The sequence below is a fragment of the Ictalurus furcatus genome, chromosome 2 (genome assembly GCF_023375685.1).
Source record: "Ictalurus furcatus strain D&B chromosome 2, Billie_1.0, whole genome shotgun sequence".
Classification (NCBI taxonomy): domain Eukaryota; kingdom Metazoa; phylum Chordata; class Actinopteri; order Siluriformes; family Ictaluridae; genus Ictalurus; species Ictalurus furcatus.
This window is the reverse complement of record NC_071256.1, coordinates 39,766,629-39,787,232: the sequence shown is the minus strand read 5'-3', so window position 1 is coordinate 39,787,232 and position 20,604 is coordinate 39,766,629. Positions and strand designations below refer to the sequence as shown.

General features: G+C 40.0%; 2 protein-coding genes across 2 annotated transcripts; both read right to left on the bottom strand.

Moving 5' to 3' along the window:
• Nucleotides 1-3,879: 3,879 nt before the first annotated feature.
• LOC128604480 (ferritin, middle subunit) lies at nt 3,880-6,833 on the bottom strand. Its single transcript, XM_053619649.1, has 4 exons — nt 6,566-6,833; nt 6,298-6,444; nt 4,353-4,478; nt 3,880-4,235 (listed from the first exon to the last, which is right to left on the bottom strand). Exons 1-4 carry the CDS (start codon nt 6,668-6,670, stop codon nt 4,080-4,082), a joined length of 534 nt encoding a protein of 177 aa, XP_053475624.1. The 5' UTR covers nt 6,671-6,833; the 3' UTR covers nt 3,880-4,079.
• Nucleotides 6,834-18,497: 11,664 nt separating this feature from the next.
• LOC128604476 (ferritin, middle subunit) lies at nt 18,498-20,122 on the bottom strand. Its single transcript, XM_053619635.1, has 4 exons — nt 19,851-20,122; nt 19,583-19,729; nt 19,147-19,272; nt 18,498-18,800 (listed from the first exon to the last, which is right to left on the bottom strand). Exons 1-4 carry the CDS (start codon nt 19,953-19,955, stop codon nt 18,645-18,647), a joined length of 534 nt encoding a protein of 177 aa, XP_053475610.1. The 5' UTR covers nt 19,956-20,122; the 3' UTR covers nt 18,498-18,644.
• Nucleotides 20,123-20,604: the final 482 nt, after the last annotated feature.

Genomic DNA, 20,604 nt, shown 5'->3' with positions numbered 1-20,604 from the left:
AATGTCCTTACCTTTTAAAGACTTGTAACGAATAATATAACAGTGTAGCACGTAAAGCCGAGGAGATAACACTAATAAAATTAAATAAACAGAAACTCTAACCCGGTCAGAGCATCAAAACAGAGAAGCACATTAATACAGAAGTAAATTTTAAGAGGAGTGAGTCCACAAAATCTAGGCAGAGTAATGCAACGACAATATCTTCAATAAAAATCCGAATTCTGTAGAGCTGGAAGGCCGAGTGCAATAAAATAAAAATAATAGAAGAGCGAAAAAGACTCCGCTGTGTAGGTGATGCAGTTCACCCCGATATCAAGAGTTTAACGTAGTCTCCTGCTTCCTCCGCTGAAGTAAAGTCCTTCTGAACACCGTTATATGTAATGCGAAGCCGAGCTGGGTGAAGTATTCCATAGCGAGCGCCCTCAATACCACGAAGTTGACGCCGAACCTCGTTAAACGCGGCCCGGGCCCGGGCTGTCTTGGCCGTGTAGTCAGGAAAAACGGAGATGGTCAAATCCCACGCTTTAATCCGCTGGAGCTCTCTCGCACGGCGTAAAATGTCAACACAGTCACTGTGATAGTGGAACCTGCACACAATAGCTTACGGTCGTTCACCAGGCTTGGGCTTCGGCTGAAGGGTCCGGTGGGACCGGTCCAAAACCGGCTCCTTCTCCAGACCAAACGCCTCTTTTAACAAGGCCGCTACAGCAGCAGTTGTACAGGTGTCAGCGCCCTCTGGAACTCCCACTATCCTAACGTTATTGGACCGTGACCTCGACTCCAAATCCTCACATTTATTCTCTAATTGAGTCACGGTGGCAGTGAGAGACTCGATAGTAGACTTCATATGACCTATGTCATCGGTGCAACCGGAGAGAGCGTGCTCCATTTCCCCAACAGTACCTTTCAGTGTTGATATGGTAGCCTTGATAACGACTTTATCACTAGCCAGCTGTGTTTTCACGGCCTGCAGGTCAAGCTGGATAGTAAACAGCGCTTCCCCGAGAATCTTCTGGAGCTCCTTTTTAAAAATATCGGTGATGTCCTTCCTCAGTAAAGCCAGCAACTCAAGCCTGAGTGCGGCGAAGTCAGGGTCACCGCTCGGCGATGTGCATACAGGGGGAGAAGGAGACTCGCTCACGGCGCGCACACTCGGCCTCAGTCGTGTCTGAATGCTACCACGGGTTTTCGTGTACTTTCCAGACATTTTAACGTACCACAAAGTTAAAATTGCAAACCAGGAAACAGAGTAGAATAAGTCAAAATATATTGTATGACCGAAAAGCACAAATTAATTACAATTTTAATCGAAATCAGCAGGAGCCTCCAACTTCGCGTCCTACTCCATCGAATTCTGAATTCCTAACTGAGCATGTTAAAGAATCTTTGCAATATGGAAGGAAGGGGCTGAACGCTGGTTTGTTCTGTTGGAGTGTGTTCAAGAGCTATGGTATACAAGCTTGATGCTCATGGGATTCAATGTTTGACTTCCACCCTGAGATCAGTGACTGGCTACATCAGCATAGATGTTTGCATAGATGATGTAACTTCCTTGAAGACCATCACCACACACGCAAACCAGAAAACATGGATGACTGCAGAAGTGCACTCGCTGCTGAAAACTCGAGACACTGCCTTCAAGTCTGACAACAAGGCAGACCTCCGCACAGCAAGGGCCAATCTGTCCCGAGCTATCAGAGAGGCAATGCACAACTACACAGAAAGAATCCACAGTCACTTCACAAACACCAAGGACACAAGGCGAATGTGGTAACGCAATCAGGCCATCACAGACTGCAAGGCTACACCACTTGTCTGTGATACCTGGCTAGGTGCTCAGGAAATGTGTTGAACAGGAATGTGCTAATCAGTTTGTCCTAACAGACATCTTCAACATTTCCCTGCCAGGCAGTTGTCCCTGTGTGCTTCAAGACGACCACCATCAAACTGTACTTTCTGACCGAGAGACCCGTCCATCAGGATCGGCAACTCCACCTCCAGCACCACCACACTGAACACGGGTGCTCCCCAGGGCTGTGTGCTCAGTCCACTGCTGTTTACCCTGCTGACTCATGACTGTGCTGCAAAGTTCAGTTCTAATCACATCCAGTTTGCACTACAGTTGTGGGCCTCATCAGCAACAATGAAGAGTCAGCGTACACGGAGGAGAACCAGCTCGCAGAATGGTGTAGAGACAACAATCTATCTCTTAATGTTTATCAGACTAAAGAGATGATTGTCGACTTCAAGTGAACCCGACTGGACCCCGCACCACTGCACATCAATGGAACAACTGTGGAGAGAGTCAAAAGCTCCAAGTTTCTTGGTGTGTACACGACTGAAGACCTCCCCTGGACTCTCAACACAACCTGCCTAGTCAAGAAGGTCCAACAGCACCTCCATTTCCTGCAAAGGCTGAAGAGAGCCAATCTCCCACCTCCCAGCCTCACCTCCTTCTACAGAGGGACGATGGAGAGCGTCTTGACCTGCTGTCTCACCGTTTGGTGTGGTAACTGCACAGCCTCCGACCGCAAGACCCTACAGCGAATTGTGAGGACAGCTGAAAAGTTCATCATTGTCTCTCTACCCACCATCTACACCTCCTTCAACAACTGCTGCATCCACAAAGCCACCAGTATTGTTGACAACCCCTCTCATGGACTCTTCACCCTCCTGCCCTCTGGCAGAAGGTACAGGACCATCTGTGCCACCACCAGCAGAATCTGTAAGTTTCCTCCCTGAGGAGATCAGATTACTCAACACCCTGCTTCCTCCCAACTCTCACCTGGGCAAGTCACACACCTAACCAAGTAAGACTCAGTACCACTGCACACCTGCATCAGTCAAGTTATATTATGGAACTCATTTTTGCTGCTACATTACACAACGGTGTACAGCTTACAGACCATGTTCTGTTTATTTATTGTATTTCGTCTCAAACTGTTGTGTATTTGCACTTTATGCAGTCTTGCATACGACATAGCTATATAGAGGAATGACGAAAATTCACTTGACTTTGCATGAGCACCTTCTCAAGTCTGTGTCAATTTCAATTATACAGCACTTTTAACAATGGACACAATCACAAAGCAACAGAAATCTAGATTTTTATAAAACAAATTTATACCTAATGAGTAAGCCAGATGCGAGGATGGCAAGACAACCTGAGGGAGAAACCTTGAGAGGAACCAGACACAAAAGGAACACCTTATCTTTGTGACACTGGATAATGCAGTTATAATTTCCTCTTGTATGACTGTATAATATATACAAAAAGTGCTACTCATTTTAAAGAACTTGACTATGAACATAGGGTTTTAAATTAATGTCTATTATATCAAACTGAAGTTATTAACTGTTCAGTGATGGAGACTTGAGTGTAAACTGTCCTTCGCTATTGCAGGCCTAAAGCTCTCAGGAATAGCATGTGTAGTTCAACACACAGAGAAAAATGAAGTATTCATGATCGGAACTGAGGCAGGTTTAAACACTAATCTGTACAGCAGGAAGCAGGAATTAAGTTTTTCCATTAGGGGACCAAGTTTATTTTGGGACAGTCACATTCCAAATATCCTCATTTTATTAAAAGGTACCCAAACACCCTCTTTCTTCATGTTCAACAACGTAGTTTTAAAACAAAACAAAACAAAAAAAAAAACCAAACACACACACCACATCCAGTATTGTAAAGATGGAGTGCTGGGATTTTTAAAAATACTTCAAATTTACATAAATTATGATGCAACAGCTAGTAATAAATCAGAAAGTAAAATACTGTCCTCTAATGTGCATGTTTCACTTCATTAGTACAATATTGCTAATTATTAATGCATGATTAGTAGAATGATGTAATCTGGAGACAAAAACAAACTCACCATGTCCAGCTCAAAATGTTTATTCATTTAATTTTTAGTGTTTAATCCTCCACATAAGGATAGTCAGAGATTACAGACAGGACAGACATCAAACTACTCGTTTCTACTCCATAATCCATTTCATGCTGCAAGTCTACACACGTTACTGCACACTAACTCTTAGGTTTAATGGTGGAGGTTCTGCGGATTTGCGTGGAGGCAGTTTTAACTCTTTTCTCCCAGGGTGTGTTTATCAAACAGGTACTCGGCCATACGGTTGTTGGCAGCATCCATCTTGGTGAGGTTGGTGATGTGGTCACCCAGTTTCTTTATGGTCTCCACCTGCTTGTTCAGGTAGTGAGTCTCCAGGAAGTCACACAGCTGATGGACAATGAAGAAGAAAGTGTAGGAAATAATTACAATCACATCCTAAACAGCAAACAGGAATCGTGTTCAGTTTCATATACATTTTATCTTTCAACATAAGCTTTAACTCACATGAGGATCTGCTTTATCAGTGGCGAGTTTGTGCAGGTCAAGCAGGGCCTGGTTCACGGTCTTCTCCAGCTGCAGAGCACACTGCATGGCCTCCAGTCCATTGCGCCACTCATCACGCTCCGGTTTCTTAAAAAGCACAAACACCTTTGCTTATAGCACACATTACAAACGGTACCTCTTCGGGTCAGACTCATCATCTGATCTCAGGCAAGTTTAAATCTGTACAGCAGGAAGCAGTAGTTAATTTTTCCCAGCCATGTTCATTTGAGGACAAAAGTTATGGGGGGGGGGGACCCCACTTATAAAGCTACAGTGAGGCAACAAGTCAGAGTGTAACACCATCTCCTTTCCTCTGTTGTGTGCATGATTCTCATCTTTCTAATCTGCATCAGTAATTAAAAAGATGTGTAAACTTCACTGCACAAAGAAAACAGACCACTGTAGTGAGTAATTCTGCTGGAAGTGAGCTGAGGTCACAGAATTTATGTAATACAAGCTGGAATGTTTAGCTTCACTACAGTGAACAATTCTCATTACGTTTTACAGCCATTCATCAAGGGCATGGCTGACTCCATAACATGCTAACATTTCATAAAGTGAACTGAAGAATGTTCTTGTATATGTAACAGATGTAGAAAATAAAATTTATTGTTATTTGTGTTTGTTTTTTTTCCATGGCATGTGTTGCACTGTAAGATGTATTAATTTCACCAAAATCCTTCACGGTTATTTAATAGTTTGCTGTTCTTGGTGTTATAGCACTCTTTGTTAATTGGTAGCAGACGCATCACGTCATTTCCGGTTTCTCGTCAGTCAGCGTTGAGTTTGACTGAGAGAGGTATGTACTTAAGCCAGTGCGATTATAAAGTTCGAATTTTAAGCTTTAAAAGTCGATTCAAGTGCACAAACCAGTTTAATCATTTATAGTATTAGGATAGACAGACTGTCATTTCTGCTGTGTATTTTACTTGTAAAATGAGTTTATGAAAGATGAGCACGTTAGCACGTTCTTGTCATGCATGTGCTAGCTGTCGCCATTTTATCTTCTTATCGAGGTACACACTTATGTCGTTTTCTCATGTTAGGAGTGTCGTGAAGATAAACCCTGTATGAAGACGTTTTGCTCTTTTTGAACTCCAAATAGATGTTGATCTTGTCTGCGTGACGAATAAACCTGAGTTCAACAAGATACGCCGGTGTCCAGTGTCTATTGTGCACCAGAACACAACGCAGTATAGCCAGGATAGGCAGAACGGACCAGTTACATATACACATTAGGGATGGGTGATGCCACTAATTTTCCATCAGATCTGATAAGTAAATACCAATGTTAATGTGGATACCAATAATTAAAGACACAATATCAATTTTAAAGAGCCACTGATTCCATGGATTTTGCCTCATTGTTTACTGGAGTGGTTTCTTCTTTTGACCACAGCAGAGCAGAGCTGCACCACTCACCTCCACCTTCTTGTTGGGCAGTGGTGTAACCAGAAATAAACAGCAGGGGGATGATCTGTACAATTTAATTGACAAGCCTGAAGCAGTTATGTATTTTGGGTGGATGCCAGACAGCAATATGAGCTGTGATGGTGCAAGTGTGTTATAATTTAAGGTACATTCTACTACCAGCCAATCTTTGCATGAAATACTTATGTCAGTTCCTACATTTTATCTTATAAAACCTGATCAGGAATTATTTTTCTCCTTCTGCAGTAAAGTTATCAGTTGGACATCTCTATATGGAGTTCATCTGATACCTGGGGCAGTTAAAGTGGCATCTTAATGGTGACAAACATCATTTCAGCACATTTACTGCACAGAACATTATTTCACAGTAAACATTTTTGCACTGTAATTGTGCTGTGTCATTAATAAAAAGGTGTGCACATAACAGAGAGAGAATAAAGTATGTTAAGTATAAATAATGCAGGTGTAGATTTACCTTGACGTCCTGGAGGAAAATGCGGCCGCCTCTCTTGTTCTGGAAGGACATAAACTTCTCCGCGTGCTCGCGCTCCTCATGACTGTTCTCTTTGAAGAAATGCGCGAAACCCTCCAGCGCGACGTCATCGCGAGTGAAGTAGTAGGCCTGTGTTCAAATAATCATGTAAACAAACTGAACCATAAAGCACACGAACACATCTCATACCCACTCAGTCTGCAGTCCACCTCCAACCCCACCACATCTGCACACACTCGGAGCTCCTTACCATGGAGGTGTAGGTGTAGGAGGCGAAAAGCTCCATGTTAATCATCTTGTTAATGGCGGCCTCGCAGTCGCGGTGGTAGTTCTGACGAATCTGAGAAGTCTCCATTTCGGCTGGTTTTAACGTTTTCTTAAACAAACGGAAAGTGCAAAAATAAACTTTAATTTAAATGCAGCTTAATAAATAGAATGAGCCGAAGACGTTCCGTTCAATCACTGTTGAAGCAAGAACCTCTTTCCTGTCTCTTTCTTTCTGTTGACGGAACCGAACGCCTCTTATTTATTCTCACTGTGCCAGTGACGCAACTGGAAACAGCCAATCAGGAGAATTTAACTATGCAGTAGGCGGGGTAAAGTCAGACTGGCCAATCCCGACCAACAACTGCTGACGCACGGAAGTCAGTTAACGTTTTTTTTCCGCTGAGTGAATCGTGACGCGGCAGTTTTATACCTGAACTGTTGTATTACACAGAGAATAAATCAGTATGTTAATCATGACTCAGGATATTTTTTGGCGAGGATAAAGAAACTGGACTATTAATTATTTCTTTCTATTTCATTAGTTTGAAGCAGGGAAGCTTTGCAGGCATTTTTATTGAATGCCTGCATAATAACCAGTATAAATAAATAAATAAATAAAAACAAAAATAAAATCTAAACTGATTTCATTATACTGTACAGGAAAATGATAATTAAATAATGCAATCCACTAAGCTAAAAATACATAGGGTTAAAATCTCATCCTAAATTAAAGACCTACAGTACATCAAACTCAATCTCATTTATAACATTTGAGAAAGATTAAATACACATACATATATAAAATAAAGTATCGCAAATAAAAAGAAATAAAACCTACTACTCATAATAAATCAGAATATATATATATATATATAGCTGTAATATATAGCTTTTATTTTTTGCATATGTTTGTTGGGAATTGCACTTCTCTTTACTAAATTTGAAAATAAAATAAATTACTGATGCTAACAATTATAAATTATAAATAGTAATTATGAAATTCAGTGATTGTGTAGCATCATGTGACTCCTGGGACATTGACGGTGTTAAATGATCCTTCATGGAAAACGCTGATTCAGCATTATAGCCTGTATGAACTTTAAAAAGAGTCACATTAATGACCTTTACAAATAAACACCTTTAAAATACAGTTTTAATAAACAGAGATATTTAAATTGTATCTAATTTCAATGTAAATGACATATATAATGATTTTTTTTTCAAAAGCTTTTTATTGGCAAACATTAAATGTAAACCATTAAATCTGTAAAGTGTTTGTGTTTCGATGAGCTGCAGCAGTTTGGCATGTTGTAGATCAGACTGTAACAATGCAGTAAACACACACACACACACACACACACACACACACACAGCAATCAGTCATAACATTAAAATCACTGACAGGTGAAGTGAATAACATTGATCTCCTTACACTGGCACCTGTAAAGGGGTGGGATATATTAGGCAGCAAGTGAACAGTCAGTTGATGTGTTGGAAGCAGGAACAATGGGCAAGCATAGCTTTGACAAAATTGTGATGGCTTGATGACTGGGTCACGACTGGGTCAGATCATCACCAAAATGGCAGGTCTTGTATCCCATCTGGTCTGATCCCACAGAAGATCTACTGCAGCACAAATTGCTGAAAAAGTTAATGCTGGCTCTGCAGAAAGGAGTCAGAACACACAGAGCATCACAGCTTGTTGCGTATGGAGCTGCATAGCTGCAGAGCGGTCAGAGTGTCCATGCTGACCCCCTGTCCACCACCGAAAGCTCCTACAATGGGCACGTGAGCATCAGAACTGGACCATGGAGCAATGGAAGAAGGTGGCCTGGTCTGATGAATCAGGTTTTCTTTTACATCATGTGGATGGGTGGGCGTGTATGCGTCCCTTACCTGGGGAAGAGCCACTGCCACTGTATTGAAGTAATAGTTTTATTTGCAGTTTTTAATCATTTGGGTTTGTGAAGTTTAGTCATGTTGTGTTGATATTTGGCACAGTAAAGGTGTGGCCATGAACCCGAGACATTTTCCCTTCTGAATAATAAATGAATGTTCATGTTATAGAGAGATTATATAATGAAGTGATTTACATCATGATGGTGGAAAACATGATGAGACGTTGTGACTCTGCACTAAACAGAACATCAGATATGCACAAAGTACAAACTAATGACTGTGTTTACAGTCCTCTCTGAAACTGTTGGAATGGCAAAGTCAATTCAATTGTTTGTGCTGTACACCAAATACACATGGGTTTGAGATCAAAAGATGGATATGAGATGAGAATTTAGGATTTCAGCTTTTTTTTCCTGGTATTTAACACATCTAGAACATAAAACGTAGAACCTTTGGTTCTAAAGATGTCCCTCTACGTCTAAATTTGGTTGCAAAGTGAAAGTTGAAAAGACGTCTTTTTCAGGCTGTTTCAACAATTTGAATTTCAACCATGAATTCATGATTATATATTATATTCATTATATTATTATATCATAATATTATATTTAGAATTACTGTCAAAATAAGACAACTGACAAAGTACTAATAAAACACTTGTTGACCTGTCAGATACATCCACCAGACTGTCCAGGGGCATGTTATTGCATGTACAATAAAAAAGATTTTAAACTTTTCTCTGAGAACGTCTAGAGTAGTAAAAGTCAGATAAAACTCAATTTTATTCGTATAGTGCTTTTAACAATGGACACTGTCCCAAAGCAAACTCAGTTCCCAATAAAGTGGTCAGTGAATGCAGGTAAAATATTACCTTCTGGCCCCTAATCGTTGTGCGCAGTACTTGGAATGTGTAGTTAGCTGGTCCGTCTGGGCACCTTATAATAGTAGCCTGAGTCTCCATGAGTGAAACACAGTAATTTATACTGAAATTAATGAGTTTGTTTTTCTTATAGGCTCCTCTAGCACACACTTGCTGCCTGTTGGACACGTGGGTTTGCTGTCCAGTTATTTGATATCTACAATATTACACACCAAAATATTAATCAGTTAACTGTATCTCAGCAAATCTGACTGCAGATATATTTCTGTTTTAGATATTAACACATTACAGGTTACACCGTCCTCATTTTGGTCATAGGCATTCATATCCGTGCCTAGATATAGTTTGTCTGTGTACGTTGATCATGGCGTGTGCTTCATTCTCATCTTTGTCGAACACGTTAAACACTTTCAACATCAGCTGAACTGACTACTTTAACATCGTGTGTGTTTGTGCTCTGAAATTAGTAATGAAAGAGATTATTTATGTCATATAAATGCACATCTCAGAAAACATGAAACCATAACTTGTATGTTTAAGGGATGTGCATTTCAAACTAACATTTAAATCTCATAAAAACAGGAAGCATCATTCTTATTATTATGACTTAAACCCGATGTATTTCAGTAAGTCAGATTTCCCAGATTTTATCAGAAGTCTCAGATGAAGAAAATCCTGTTGAACATTTGGATGCCCAACACAATGCTGAGCAACAAACAGATGTAGAAGGCCATGAAAATGTACAAATAACTATAGAGCAGAATTTTGCAGCACTTTTATTAAAGATGGAAAAGGTGAAACACCACCACAGCTCTGTTTATGACACTGTTCATCTGTAAAACACCCAACTGAACACTGGGGCAGCTGTGGCTCAGATGGTAGAGCCACCCTAATTGCAGGGTTTTCAGTTCAATCCCTGGCATACATGCCTCCACATGCTGAAGTGTCTTTGGGCAAGACTGTTCCTGATGGCAAGCTAGCGCTTTGCATGACAGCTCTGCTACCATTGGTGTGTGAGTGTGTGTGAATGGGTGAATGAGAAACAGTGTAAACTATATAAGTGCAGACCATTTACCATGTAACACTTTACTTCCATATTTGGATTAAATCTATTCACGCATACCTGTACACCTGTACCTACATGGTAGCTCTTCAAATCTGGCCCTCGAGGTGCACTGTCATGAAGAGTTTAGTTCCAATCCTAATCAAACACACCTGAACCAAGGTCTTCAGGATTACTAGAAAATGACAGGCAGGTGAGTTTGGAGGTTGGAGCTAAACACTGCTTTGAGTGTGATAGATCATGCTTCACTGTTGCCAATATCAAATGCAGCAACATTATTGACCTCATTGACAAGCATAAGCTATTGTACATCAATCATAAATATAATTACTATAAAATACTGTTTATTTTTTATTATTTATGCTTATGACATTATTCATTTCTCAAAATGCATGAATAAACTAGGCTTTCCCCCAGACTGCTAATAGCCCTACCTAGTAACTCAATTTTTACAGCAGAATGCTACTACAGAGGACTTATTTCTGTGAAAGTCTCAAACCTGAAATGTTCTGCATGCACACTATACATACCTACAATAGGAACCCCCTAAATAAAAGTGACAAACCCTTCCCATTACAAATTGACCCTAAAAGTGGAACTGTGAGCAATCTTAAGCATTACATTTGGACTTAAGTTCCAAGTCTAAGAACCAAGAATGTGCAAAACATTTATATATTGGACCGGACTGACCCAACTGAGTGCGGTGTCACAATAACTGGACATATGAAATATTAGTGTGTTAATATAGTGTTCTGCATAAAACAACCAAAACACTACAATAACTGAACATTTCAGGAAAGTTTTATTATAGAACCAGGTATACTTTAAACTGTATACTCAAATATTAGGTGAACAATTTCTACCTTTGGGTGTCCAAATCCCATATAATGAAAATGTATATATTGGAGTTAAAACTTTTTTTTAGGTAAATGCAGAGTTTAAGATTTACGGATTCGTGAAGGTGTTAAAGGTGACAAGCAATTAGGATGATCACAGCAGGCATAAGGAAGAATTGTCTTGCTTTTGTTGCTTTACTTATTGGGAGTCATTGAGAAATGATTAGCAAGATAAAACAGGCACAAGGATTCAGTGGCAATTTATTTTATTAGTACGTTTCTGTTGTCCTTCAGAATGAAAGCAGTGAAACCACAAGGGAGTGAAAGGCACCCACCTGACTGAGGACACTAGCACAGTACTTGTAGGAGTACTAGGTACATCTGGTTCACAATTACTTCTTGTCTTCATTAATTTGCACTAATTAAGATAAGAATTGCTTTTAATGTGGGGTATAAATTCCTGGGTGTTCACCTCAACAATAAACTGGACTGGTCCATAAGCACCGATGTCCTGTATCAAAAGGGCCAAAGTCGTCTCCACCTGCTGAGGAGACTGAGGTCTTTTGGTGTGTGCAGGACCCCGCTAAAATTGTTCTATGGCACGGTGGTAGCATCTGCTATCTTACAGTGCATCTGGAAAGTATTCACAGCGCTTCACTTTTTCCACATTTTGTTATGTTACAGCCTTATTCCAAAATGGATTAAATTCATTATTTTCCTCAAAATTCTACAAACAATACCCCATAATGACAACATGAAAGAAGTTTGTTTGAAATCTTTGCGAATTTATTAAAAATAAAAAAACAAAAAAGCACATGTACATAAGTATTCACAGCCTTTGCCATGACACTCAAAATTGAGCTCAGGTGCATCCTGTTTCCACTGATCATCCTTGAGATGTTTCTACAACGTGACTGGAGTCCACCTGTGGTAAATTCAGTAGATTGGACATGATTTGGAAAGGCACACACCTGTCTATATAAGGTCCCACAGTTAACACTGCATGTCAGAACACAAACCAAGCCATGAAGTCCAAGGAACTGTCTGGAGACCTCCGAGACAGGATTGTATCAAGGCACAGATCCGGGGAAGGGTACAGAAACATTTCTGCAGCATTGAAGGTCCCAATGATCACAGTGGCCTCCATCATACATAAATGGAAGAAGTCTGGAACCACCAGGACTCTTCCTAGAGCTGGCCTCCCAGCCAAACTGAGCGATCGGGGGAGAAGGGCCTTAGTCAGGGAGGTGACCAAAAACCCGATGGTCACTCTGACAGAACTCCAGCGTGTCTCTGTGGAGAGAGGAGAACCTTCCAGAAGAACAATCATCTCTGGAGCACTCACTAATCAGACCTTTATGGTAGAGTGGCCAGACGGAAGCCACTCCTCAGTAAAAGGCACATGACAGTCTGCCTGGAGTTTGCCAAAAGGCACCTGAAGGACTCTCAGACCAAGACCAAGATGAAGATTGAACTCTTTGGCCTGAATGGCAAGCGTCATGTCTGGAGGAAACCAGGCACCAGTCATCACCTGGTCAATACAATCCCTACAGTGAAGCATGGTGGTGGCAGCATCATGCTGTGGGGATGTTTTTCAGCGGCAGGAACTGGGAGACTAGTCAGGATCGAGGGAAAGATGAATGCAGCAATGCAAAGAGACATCCTTGATGAAAACCTGCTCCAGAGCGCACTGGACCTCAGACTGGGGCGAAGGTTCGTCTTCCAACAGGACAATGACCCTAAGCACACAGCCAAGATAACAAAGGAGTGGCTACAGGACAACTCTGTGAATGTCCTTGAGTGGCCCAGCCAGAGCCCAGACTTGAACCCGATTGAACAGCTCTGGAGAGATCTGAAAATGACTGTGCACCGACGCTCCCCATCCAACCTGATGGAGCTTGAGAGGTCCTGTAAAGAAGAATGGGAGAAACTGCCCAAAAATAGGTGTGCCAAGATTGTAGCATCATTCTCAAAAAGACTTGAGGCTGTAATTGGTGCCAAGGGTGCTTCAACAAAGTATTGAGCAAAGGCTGTGAATACTTATGTACATGTGCTTTTTTGGTTTTTTATTTTTAATAAATTTGCAAAGATTTCAAACAAACTTCTTTCATGTTGTCATTTTGGGGTATTGTTTGTAGAATTTTGAGGAAAATAATGAATTTAATCCATTTTGGAATAAGGCTGTAACATAACAAAATGTGGAAAAAGTGAAACGCTGTGAATACGTTCCGGATGCACTGTATATGCAGTAGTACTCCTGGGGAGTCGGGAGTATAGAGAGGGACAGGAAATGTCTTAAGAAACTGGTTAAGAGGGCTAGCTCTGTTCTGGTCTGCCCTCTGGACAGCATAGAGGTGGTGGGGGAGAGGAGGATGTTAGCTAAGATGGCGTCTATCATGGGCAACTCCTCGCACCCCCTGTGTGAGACACTGGGGTCCCTGAGCAGCTCCTTCAGCAGCAGACTGCTGCATCCTCAGTGCAAGAAAGAGCGCTACCGCAGGTCCTTCATCCCTACAGCAGTCAGACTCTTTAATACAATAAACAACATAATGTAGCACAGCTAGCTGTTTTTGCATCATCAACCTACACATTCACAATAATTCTGCAACATGAACATTTATTAATTTATTAGTATTTGTGGCTCACTATCTATTGTTAACTGTGCAATAATCCATTTATCACTTTTCTGTATATAAACGAGTTGTTACTCATCTGTATATATTCATATTTGTATTCCACGATACATACATTGAGGTGTTCATAGTGTACATATTACCATTATTATTATTTTTCACTACTATTTTTCTTATTTTTCTATTCCTATTATATAAATTTTAGACATTTTTTTAAAAAATTCAATTACTATTCAATGTGTATTCTTTCCGATCTGTTCTTTTGTATGTTTGTAATTGAGCTGTTGCAACGAGGGAATTTCCCCAGTGTGAGATGAATAAAGTTTTTATCTTATCTTATCTATCTACTATAGCCAGTAAATGGGCACAGTGTACACTTAAAGGGAAAAGCCCACCATAATACACATTTAGTGTGTTTATATTGCTGTAAGTCACCCAGCGAGTACGAAGTTAAAAATGAAATGAATTTCATCATGAAACAAATTTGACGTCAATGTCACATAATTACTGATATACATCAACCGACTTTATTAGGTACACCTAGCTTGTACATTCACTCAACAGCAATTTCATCAGATGCACTTCATCTAAAGCTACATCCACACATATAGCGACTTACAGCAACAAAGCAAGCGGAGACCATTTCTCCATTTTCAATGAGAGCTGGTGAATTCCAGCAACATGAGCAACAGCCACTATTGGCAACTACACATGGGCATGTTAAGTGAAGCAACAGAATACAGAAAAGTTTAACTTTATGCAAATATTGAGCAACTTGGTGCAGCAACTACCAATGGGCGTGAAGACAATATAGAGTACACGTGATCTGTGTCCACCTGTGCTCATTATCAGACGGACTGAGGCTCTGAGGCAGACACATGCAACTCTGGCACCTGGGAACGAGCAGCGCGAAGCCGGACACTTCACCCAGGAAACATGGAGGCCACAGCCAAGGAGGCCATAAGCTAAGCTAATTGCCGTAGTATAAAGGTTGGTGACCCTGGACAGGAATCAAACCTGGGTTGTTTCGAGCTAGACTGGACCCAATTGCAAAGGAACTCCATGAGACAGAGATAGAGGAATTAAAACCCCCAGAAAGGCAGGTAGCAAAAGGCTATCAGTATCAAAGGCCGTGGCTAGATAATCACATGAAGAATACCAGGACTGAGCAATGAACAAAGACAAGGCAGGGTATAAATAATCTAGTAAATCAGGGTCAGGTGAAACCGATAATGAAGGTTAACAAGGCAAATCAAAAGAGAAAAAAACAAAAGCAGAATGTCTTCATCTAGTGACTCAGCTGTGGTCCTGTGGTTGGCCCTTACTAGAAAAAAGGCTGTTATGAGGTCATTCCATTAAAAAAAATGTCTTACAGAAGCTTTTCACTCTAATTCTTGTAAATTGTTCATTACTTGAAATGTAATCTTTGACTTTTTACATTTTATTTTTTGTTTGTGTGAAAAAGGTTGTTTAAGAAAATGAAGCCCAAAAAACTTGGTCCAAACAGTCATTGGTGTATAAGTCAGGAGAAAGGAGGGAACCGATGTGACAGTTCCACTTGAAGATGTGAAGATCGTCACTGAGGGCATAGAAGTACTTCAGTGTGTGTGCCATGCTCTTACGTATGATATATGTACTACACCTCAGTACCCAAAGGTCCTGAAGTTCACCTTTGAGGTGATTCAAAAAGATTGTGGAGTTGGATGCCAGACGACTTTCGCCAAAAGTTCATGCACTGAGAATAAAACTAGTTTACATCACTTATGTCATTGAACCGGTTTCTGAAAAAGTGTTTTTAATTTTTTTTTTTTTGAAGTACATATTTTTGTTATACTTTATTAAAGGGGTAATATTTTGATTTTATCAGTTTGAGCCTGAGTCAGATCCAGAAAATATGGATGATCAAACAGAACCAACTTTGCAAACACGACTTGAGCAGAACGTTTCACAGCGGTACGTTTTTATTTTGTAATTCTCTTATCTTTCAGATACGGTGTAAATTCTTAGGTGTTAAATGCAAAACTATGCGGTTGCACACCGGCTTCAGAGCATCAATTATACGTTTGTTGTCATCCGCCTCGAAGTATTTCCATATTTGACTCTTATCACCTTTCCTCTCAACGAGTCGGGGCGGAGCTAAACTTGTCGCCATCTTCTTTAGTTTTTCCCGTGTGCTTGTAGGCATTCTTCTTCTTCTTCACCACTTGTGGACCGATTAAAACACTTGCGCGTATTGACTGCCCCCTTCAGTTCCGGAAGAAATGCAACCTGGTACCGTCATTACGTATGGTACCTACGCTACTGCATAAAAACAAGTACAGTCATATTTTAACAATGTTAGTATTAGAGTAGAATAAGTCAAAATATATTGTATTTGTATTTTTGTATAATATATTGTAAGCGCAAATTAATTACAATTTTAATCGAAATCAGCAGGAGCTTCCAACTTCACGTCTTACTCCATCGAATCTACAATCGACGTCTCTGTCAGACCACCAACATACAAACAAACCCCTGAGGCAACTTAGCAAACTTTAGCTAGTACATTAGCAGAGGTCTACAACTGAGCCACAACACAAGACTCCGTATTTGAACAGTCAGTAGCAAATACTTCATAAAATAATCAAACACACTTACAGGTTCTGATTCAGAAGCACAAGATTGTCAGAGCAGAGAGGGAATCGCTCCAGTTTTCCAGAGTAACCTTTGTGTGTAGCCTGCGTTGTACTCGCCCAGGATCAGGAAGCTATGCACAAGCAAACATTCAAGCTGTACTGCTCAGGAACAGCATTATACATAAACAGTAACCACTGATTCCTAATCCTGTCTGTTTTTGGAAGGCTAAACAAAGGGGTTTTGCTTTCACACCAAAACAAATGTCTCCGTGACATGGCGCCTGAATTCAACAAGCCTCGCCTTCTTTCTTCACTCCTGCCTTGGGGTTGTAATGCAGACGTTTTACAAAAGTAATATCTGGACTTCGAACGAGGTGGTTTGGGCAAGTCTGGAGCAGTGCTCTCTGTTAGATTAAATAAATCCCTTTGGGGGAGACTATGAGCTTGTGACTTTGCAGATCTTATACATGCACAAACACATACATTAGACACACAGGAGCTCGTTAAAAATCATGATATGACTAATTTAACACTGTAGGCATCATACAATATATAATTATTTTTGGTACAGTTAGTGGTTTTGGTGTCATGGACCAAAAGAATCGTGCCACAACAATATTTAATTAATCTGCATTTTACTTCATCCATTTTAGTATCAAGCTTCCAATTCACATACATGTGCATTTTCTCTTGTGGCTACCACTGGAGAAAAACAGATGAGAACTCATTAACGGAGAATACACAGTGACACCTACTGGTCAATCTGAGGACTGACTGTAATTAAGTCATGAATAATTAACACATAATTAACATTGTTTTATCTCACAGTGGGTCTACACCTGATCATTTTCAAAAATTATGCATCTTATTTAAGTGGTAATGTAAACAGTGTATTCTGATATTAGAAATTAGACTAATCAGATTTGCATAAATCCTTTTAAGAAAGCTGCTTTTAATAACTTTGTTTTAGATTTCTACTGCTGCTTGTACCACTGGACTTTTCCTAAACAAAGCTGAAAAGTAAATTGACTTAATTCTTGTTCCAAATGAATATGACAGATTAAAATATGTAGATAAGGAAAATTAAACTGGTCTATATTCATTAAAACAGGGATACTTTTATAAATAAAGTATAAATAAATTGTAAATAATAAATACATGGTACACATGGTATTATTAATAAAAAGTATTTCATTGGAAATTAGTAGTAGCTAGTAGGCCTGTTAAAATGGCATATTTTTATAATCCTTAATGGTAGCATTCTCTTACCACTTTCTGAACTTGCATCACTGAATTTTTTAATTGTTTATCCACTTTAAAATATACCTGGTTTAATAATAAAAACATTCCCGAAATGTTCGGTCGTTGTGGTGTTTTGGTTGTTTTATGCAGAAAATCTGGAAAATGTAGCACTACTTAAACTTTAAGTAGTAAAACCTGGTTTACATTTTTCTTAAATTTGGTCAAATTAACAACAACAGCTTTAAAGTAGATCTATTATTTAAAACACAGTTTGGTCAAGTTAAAAGGACTACATTTAATAGTCTTTATTTTGGTCAGATAATTTACATAGTGGTAACTTCGTTTAAAAATTAGATTAACATGAATTCTTAAACCATGTTGAGATTAAAGAATTACCTACTCAGAACATTATGAGAATGCATTTAATTTAATTATATGGAAGCCATTGAAATTATCAAGTTCAACAACTTATTTTTCCTGAATGTAAATAGGATTTTTAAAAGGAACATCACATTTAGAGCCTACTCACTGAGCATACATGGTGATCCTGACCTACACTCAGAAGTTCCCGAGCCACTCCAGCCCTCATGAGAGTTCATTACGCAGCTCAGATTCTTAACTTAAAATACAGCTCATTTCCACCTGCAACATTAAGCGATGTTTGATGGTCCACAACCTCACTGTCAACTCATCATATATAATAAAAAAAAAAAAAAAAAAAAAAAAAAAAAAAGCACACTCAGTCACTAGTGTGGCTCAAAAATGTTTATTCATCAGAATCAGTCAGGATTCAAGTCACAGAAATGCCATGCTTTATTTTCAGTTTAAACTCAACCCTGCATGGACAGATCAGGTTTCTTGTTAGAAACTGAAAATGGTCAGGGTATGAGAGTTAATTTAACTCTTTCCTCCCAGGGTGTGTTTATCAAACAGGTACTCGGCCATACGGTTGTTGGCAGCATCCATCTTGGTGAGGTTGGAGATGTGGTCACCCAGTTTCTTTATGGCCTCCACCTGCTCGTTCAGGTAGTGAGTCTCCAGGAAGTCACACAGCTGATGGACAGAAAGATCAAATCAGATAACAAAATACTGAATTAAAAAACAAAACAAAAAAAACCCACACACAAACAAAACCACACACCACCACCCACCCTAAGCTGATGGTAAACATGAAGTGAGACAAAGTCTGAACACATTTTATTGAAGAGTTTCAGTAGATAGAAAATCCTCTAAAAGGTTTCAGTTCCTCAGTGGAGGCACTGATCCAAGCAGACTTTGCTTATGTGATCCTAAACACGTCTGCTTCCACTAAAGGGCACAAACACATGACCACTGTGACTCAGCACATCTGAGACTACTTGCACAGACGGGTGTGTGAGCAGAACACTAAGACACTCACATGAGGGTCTGCTTTATCAGATGCAAGTTTATGCAGGTCGAGCAGAGCCTGGTTCACAGTCTTCTCCAGCTGCAAAGCACACTGCATGGCCTCCAGTCCACTGCCCCACTCATCACGCTCCGGTTTCTGGAAAAGAAAGAGGGGGAAAAAATAAATAAAGAAAATAAAATAAAAAATAAGCACAATGTGGTGAGTAACTGTGGTAGAAATGAGCTGAAGGGGCAGAGTCACATCATTAATCACACAGTGGGATGTTTATCTTCACTACACTCAGACGGTTAATGACGTCTACCTTCGCTCTGATTGGACAGAAACGGATCATACCACTGCTAGGCGTAATGGGGGTGGGGACAATGACGCGTCACGTACCTCTTCAACACATTTCATAAAGCGAAATGAAGTATGTTTAGTATAAATAATGCAGGTGTAGATTTACCTTGACGTCCTGGAGGAAAATGCGGCCGCCTCTCTTGTTCTGGAAGGACATAAACTTCTCCGCGTGCTCGCGCTCCTCATGACTGTTCTCTTTGAAGAAATGCGCGAAACCCTCCAGCGCGACGTCATCGCGAGTGAAGTAGTAGGCCTGTGTTCAAATAATCATGTAAACAAACTGAACTATAAAGCACACGAACACATCTCATACCCACTCAGTCTGCAGTCCACCTCCAACCCCACCACATCTGCACACACTCGGAGCTCCTTACCATGGAGGTGTAGGTGTAGGAGGCGTAAAGCTCCATGTTAATCATCTTGTTAATGGCGGCCTCGCTGTCGCGGTGGTAGTTCTGACGAATCTGAGAAGTCTCCATTTCGGCTGGTTTTAGCGTTTTCTTATCAAAACGTACAAAAATAGAATTCTATACGACAAAAACCGCTGAAGTGTGGAATGTTTAAATTGGAGGAAGAAGAAGTTCCGTTCAATCACTGTTGAAGCAAGAACCCCTGAATAATTTCCCGAGTTTAACACAGAACCGTCTTGCGCGCTTATTTATTACTGCTGCAGCTGAGGGGGGCGGGGGAAGCGTCCAGCCAATCAAATAGGTGAATTTAATGTGGAAGTGGGCGGACCCAAATAAAGTGGCCAATTACAAAGCAGACTCTTTGTACTCGAGGAAGACAAAGGGGTTACTAAAGGTTACCCATAAAAATGGATTTCCGTACAAAAAAAAACCCAAACAACGTTAAAATCTTGTTAAATACTTGTTTTATACTTTACACATTTTAAAACATGATTAAAATGGAAACTATAACTCAAATGTCGTTTCTGCATGGCCTTATTTTCAAAAATGACGGACAGTGACGCAGCAGTTTTTATCTGTAAATGTGATGCGGTTATACAGAGAGAGAGAGAGAAAACTTAACTCAATTCAGTTTTATTTGTGTAGAGCTTAACAGTGGACATTGTCCAAAAGCAGCTCTATATATGAATATATAAATTCAGGATATAGATTATAAATG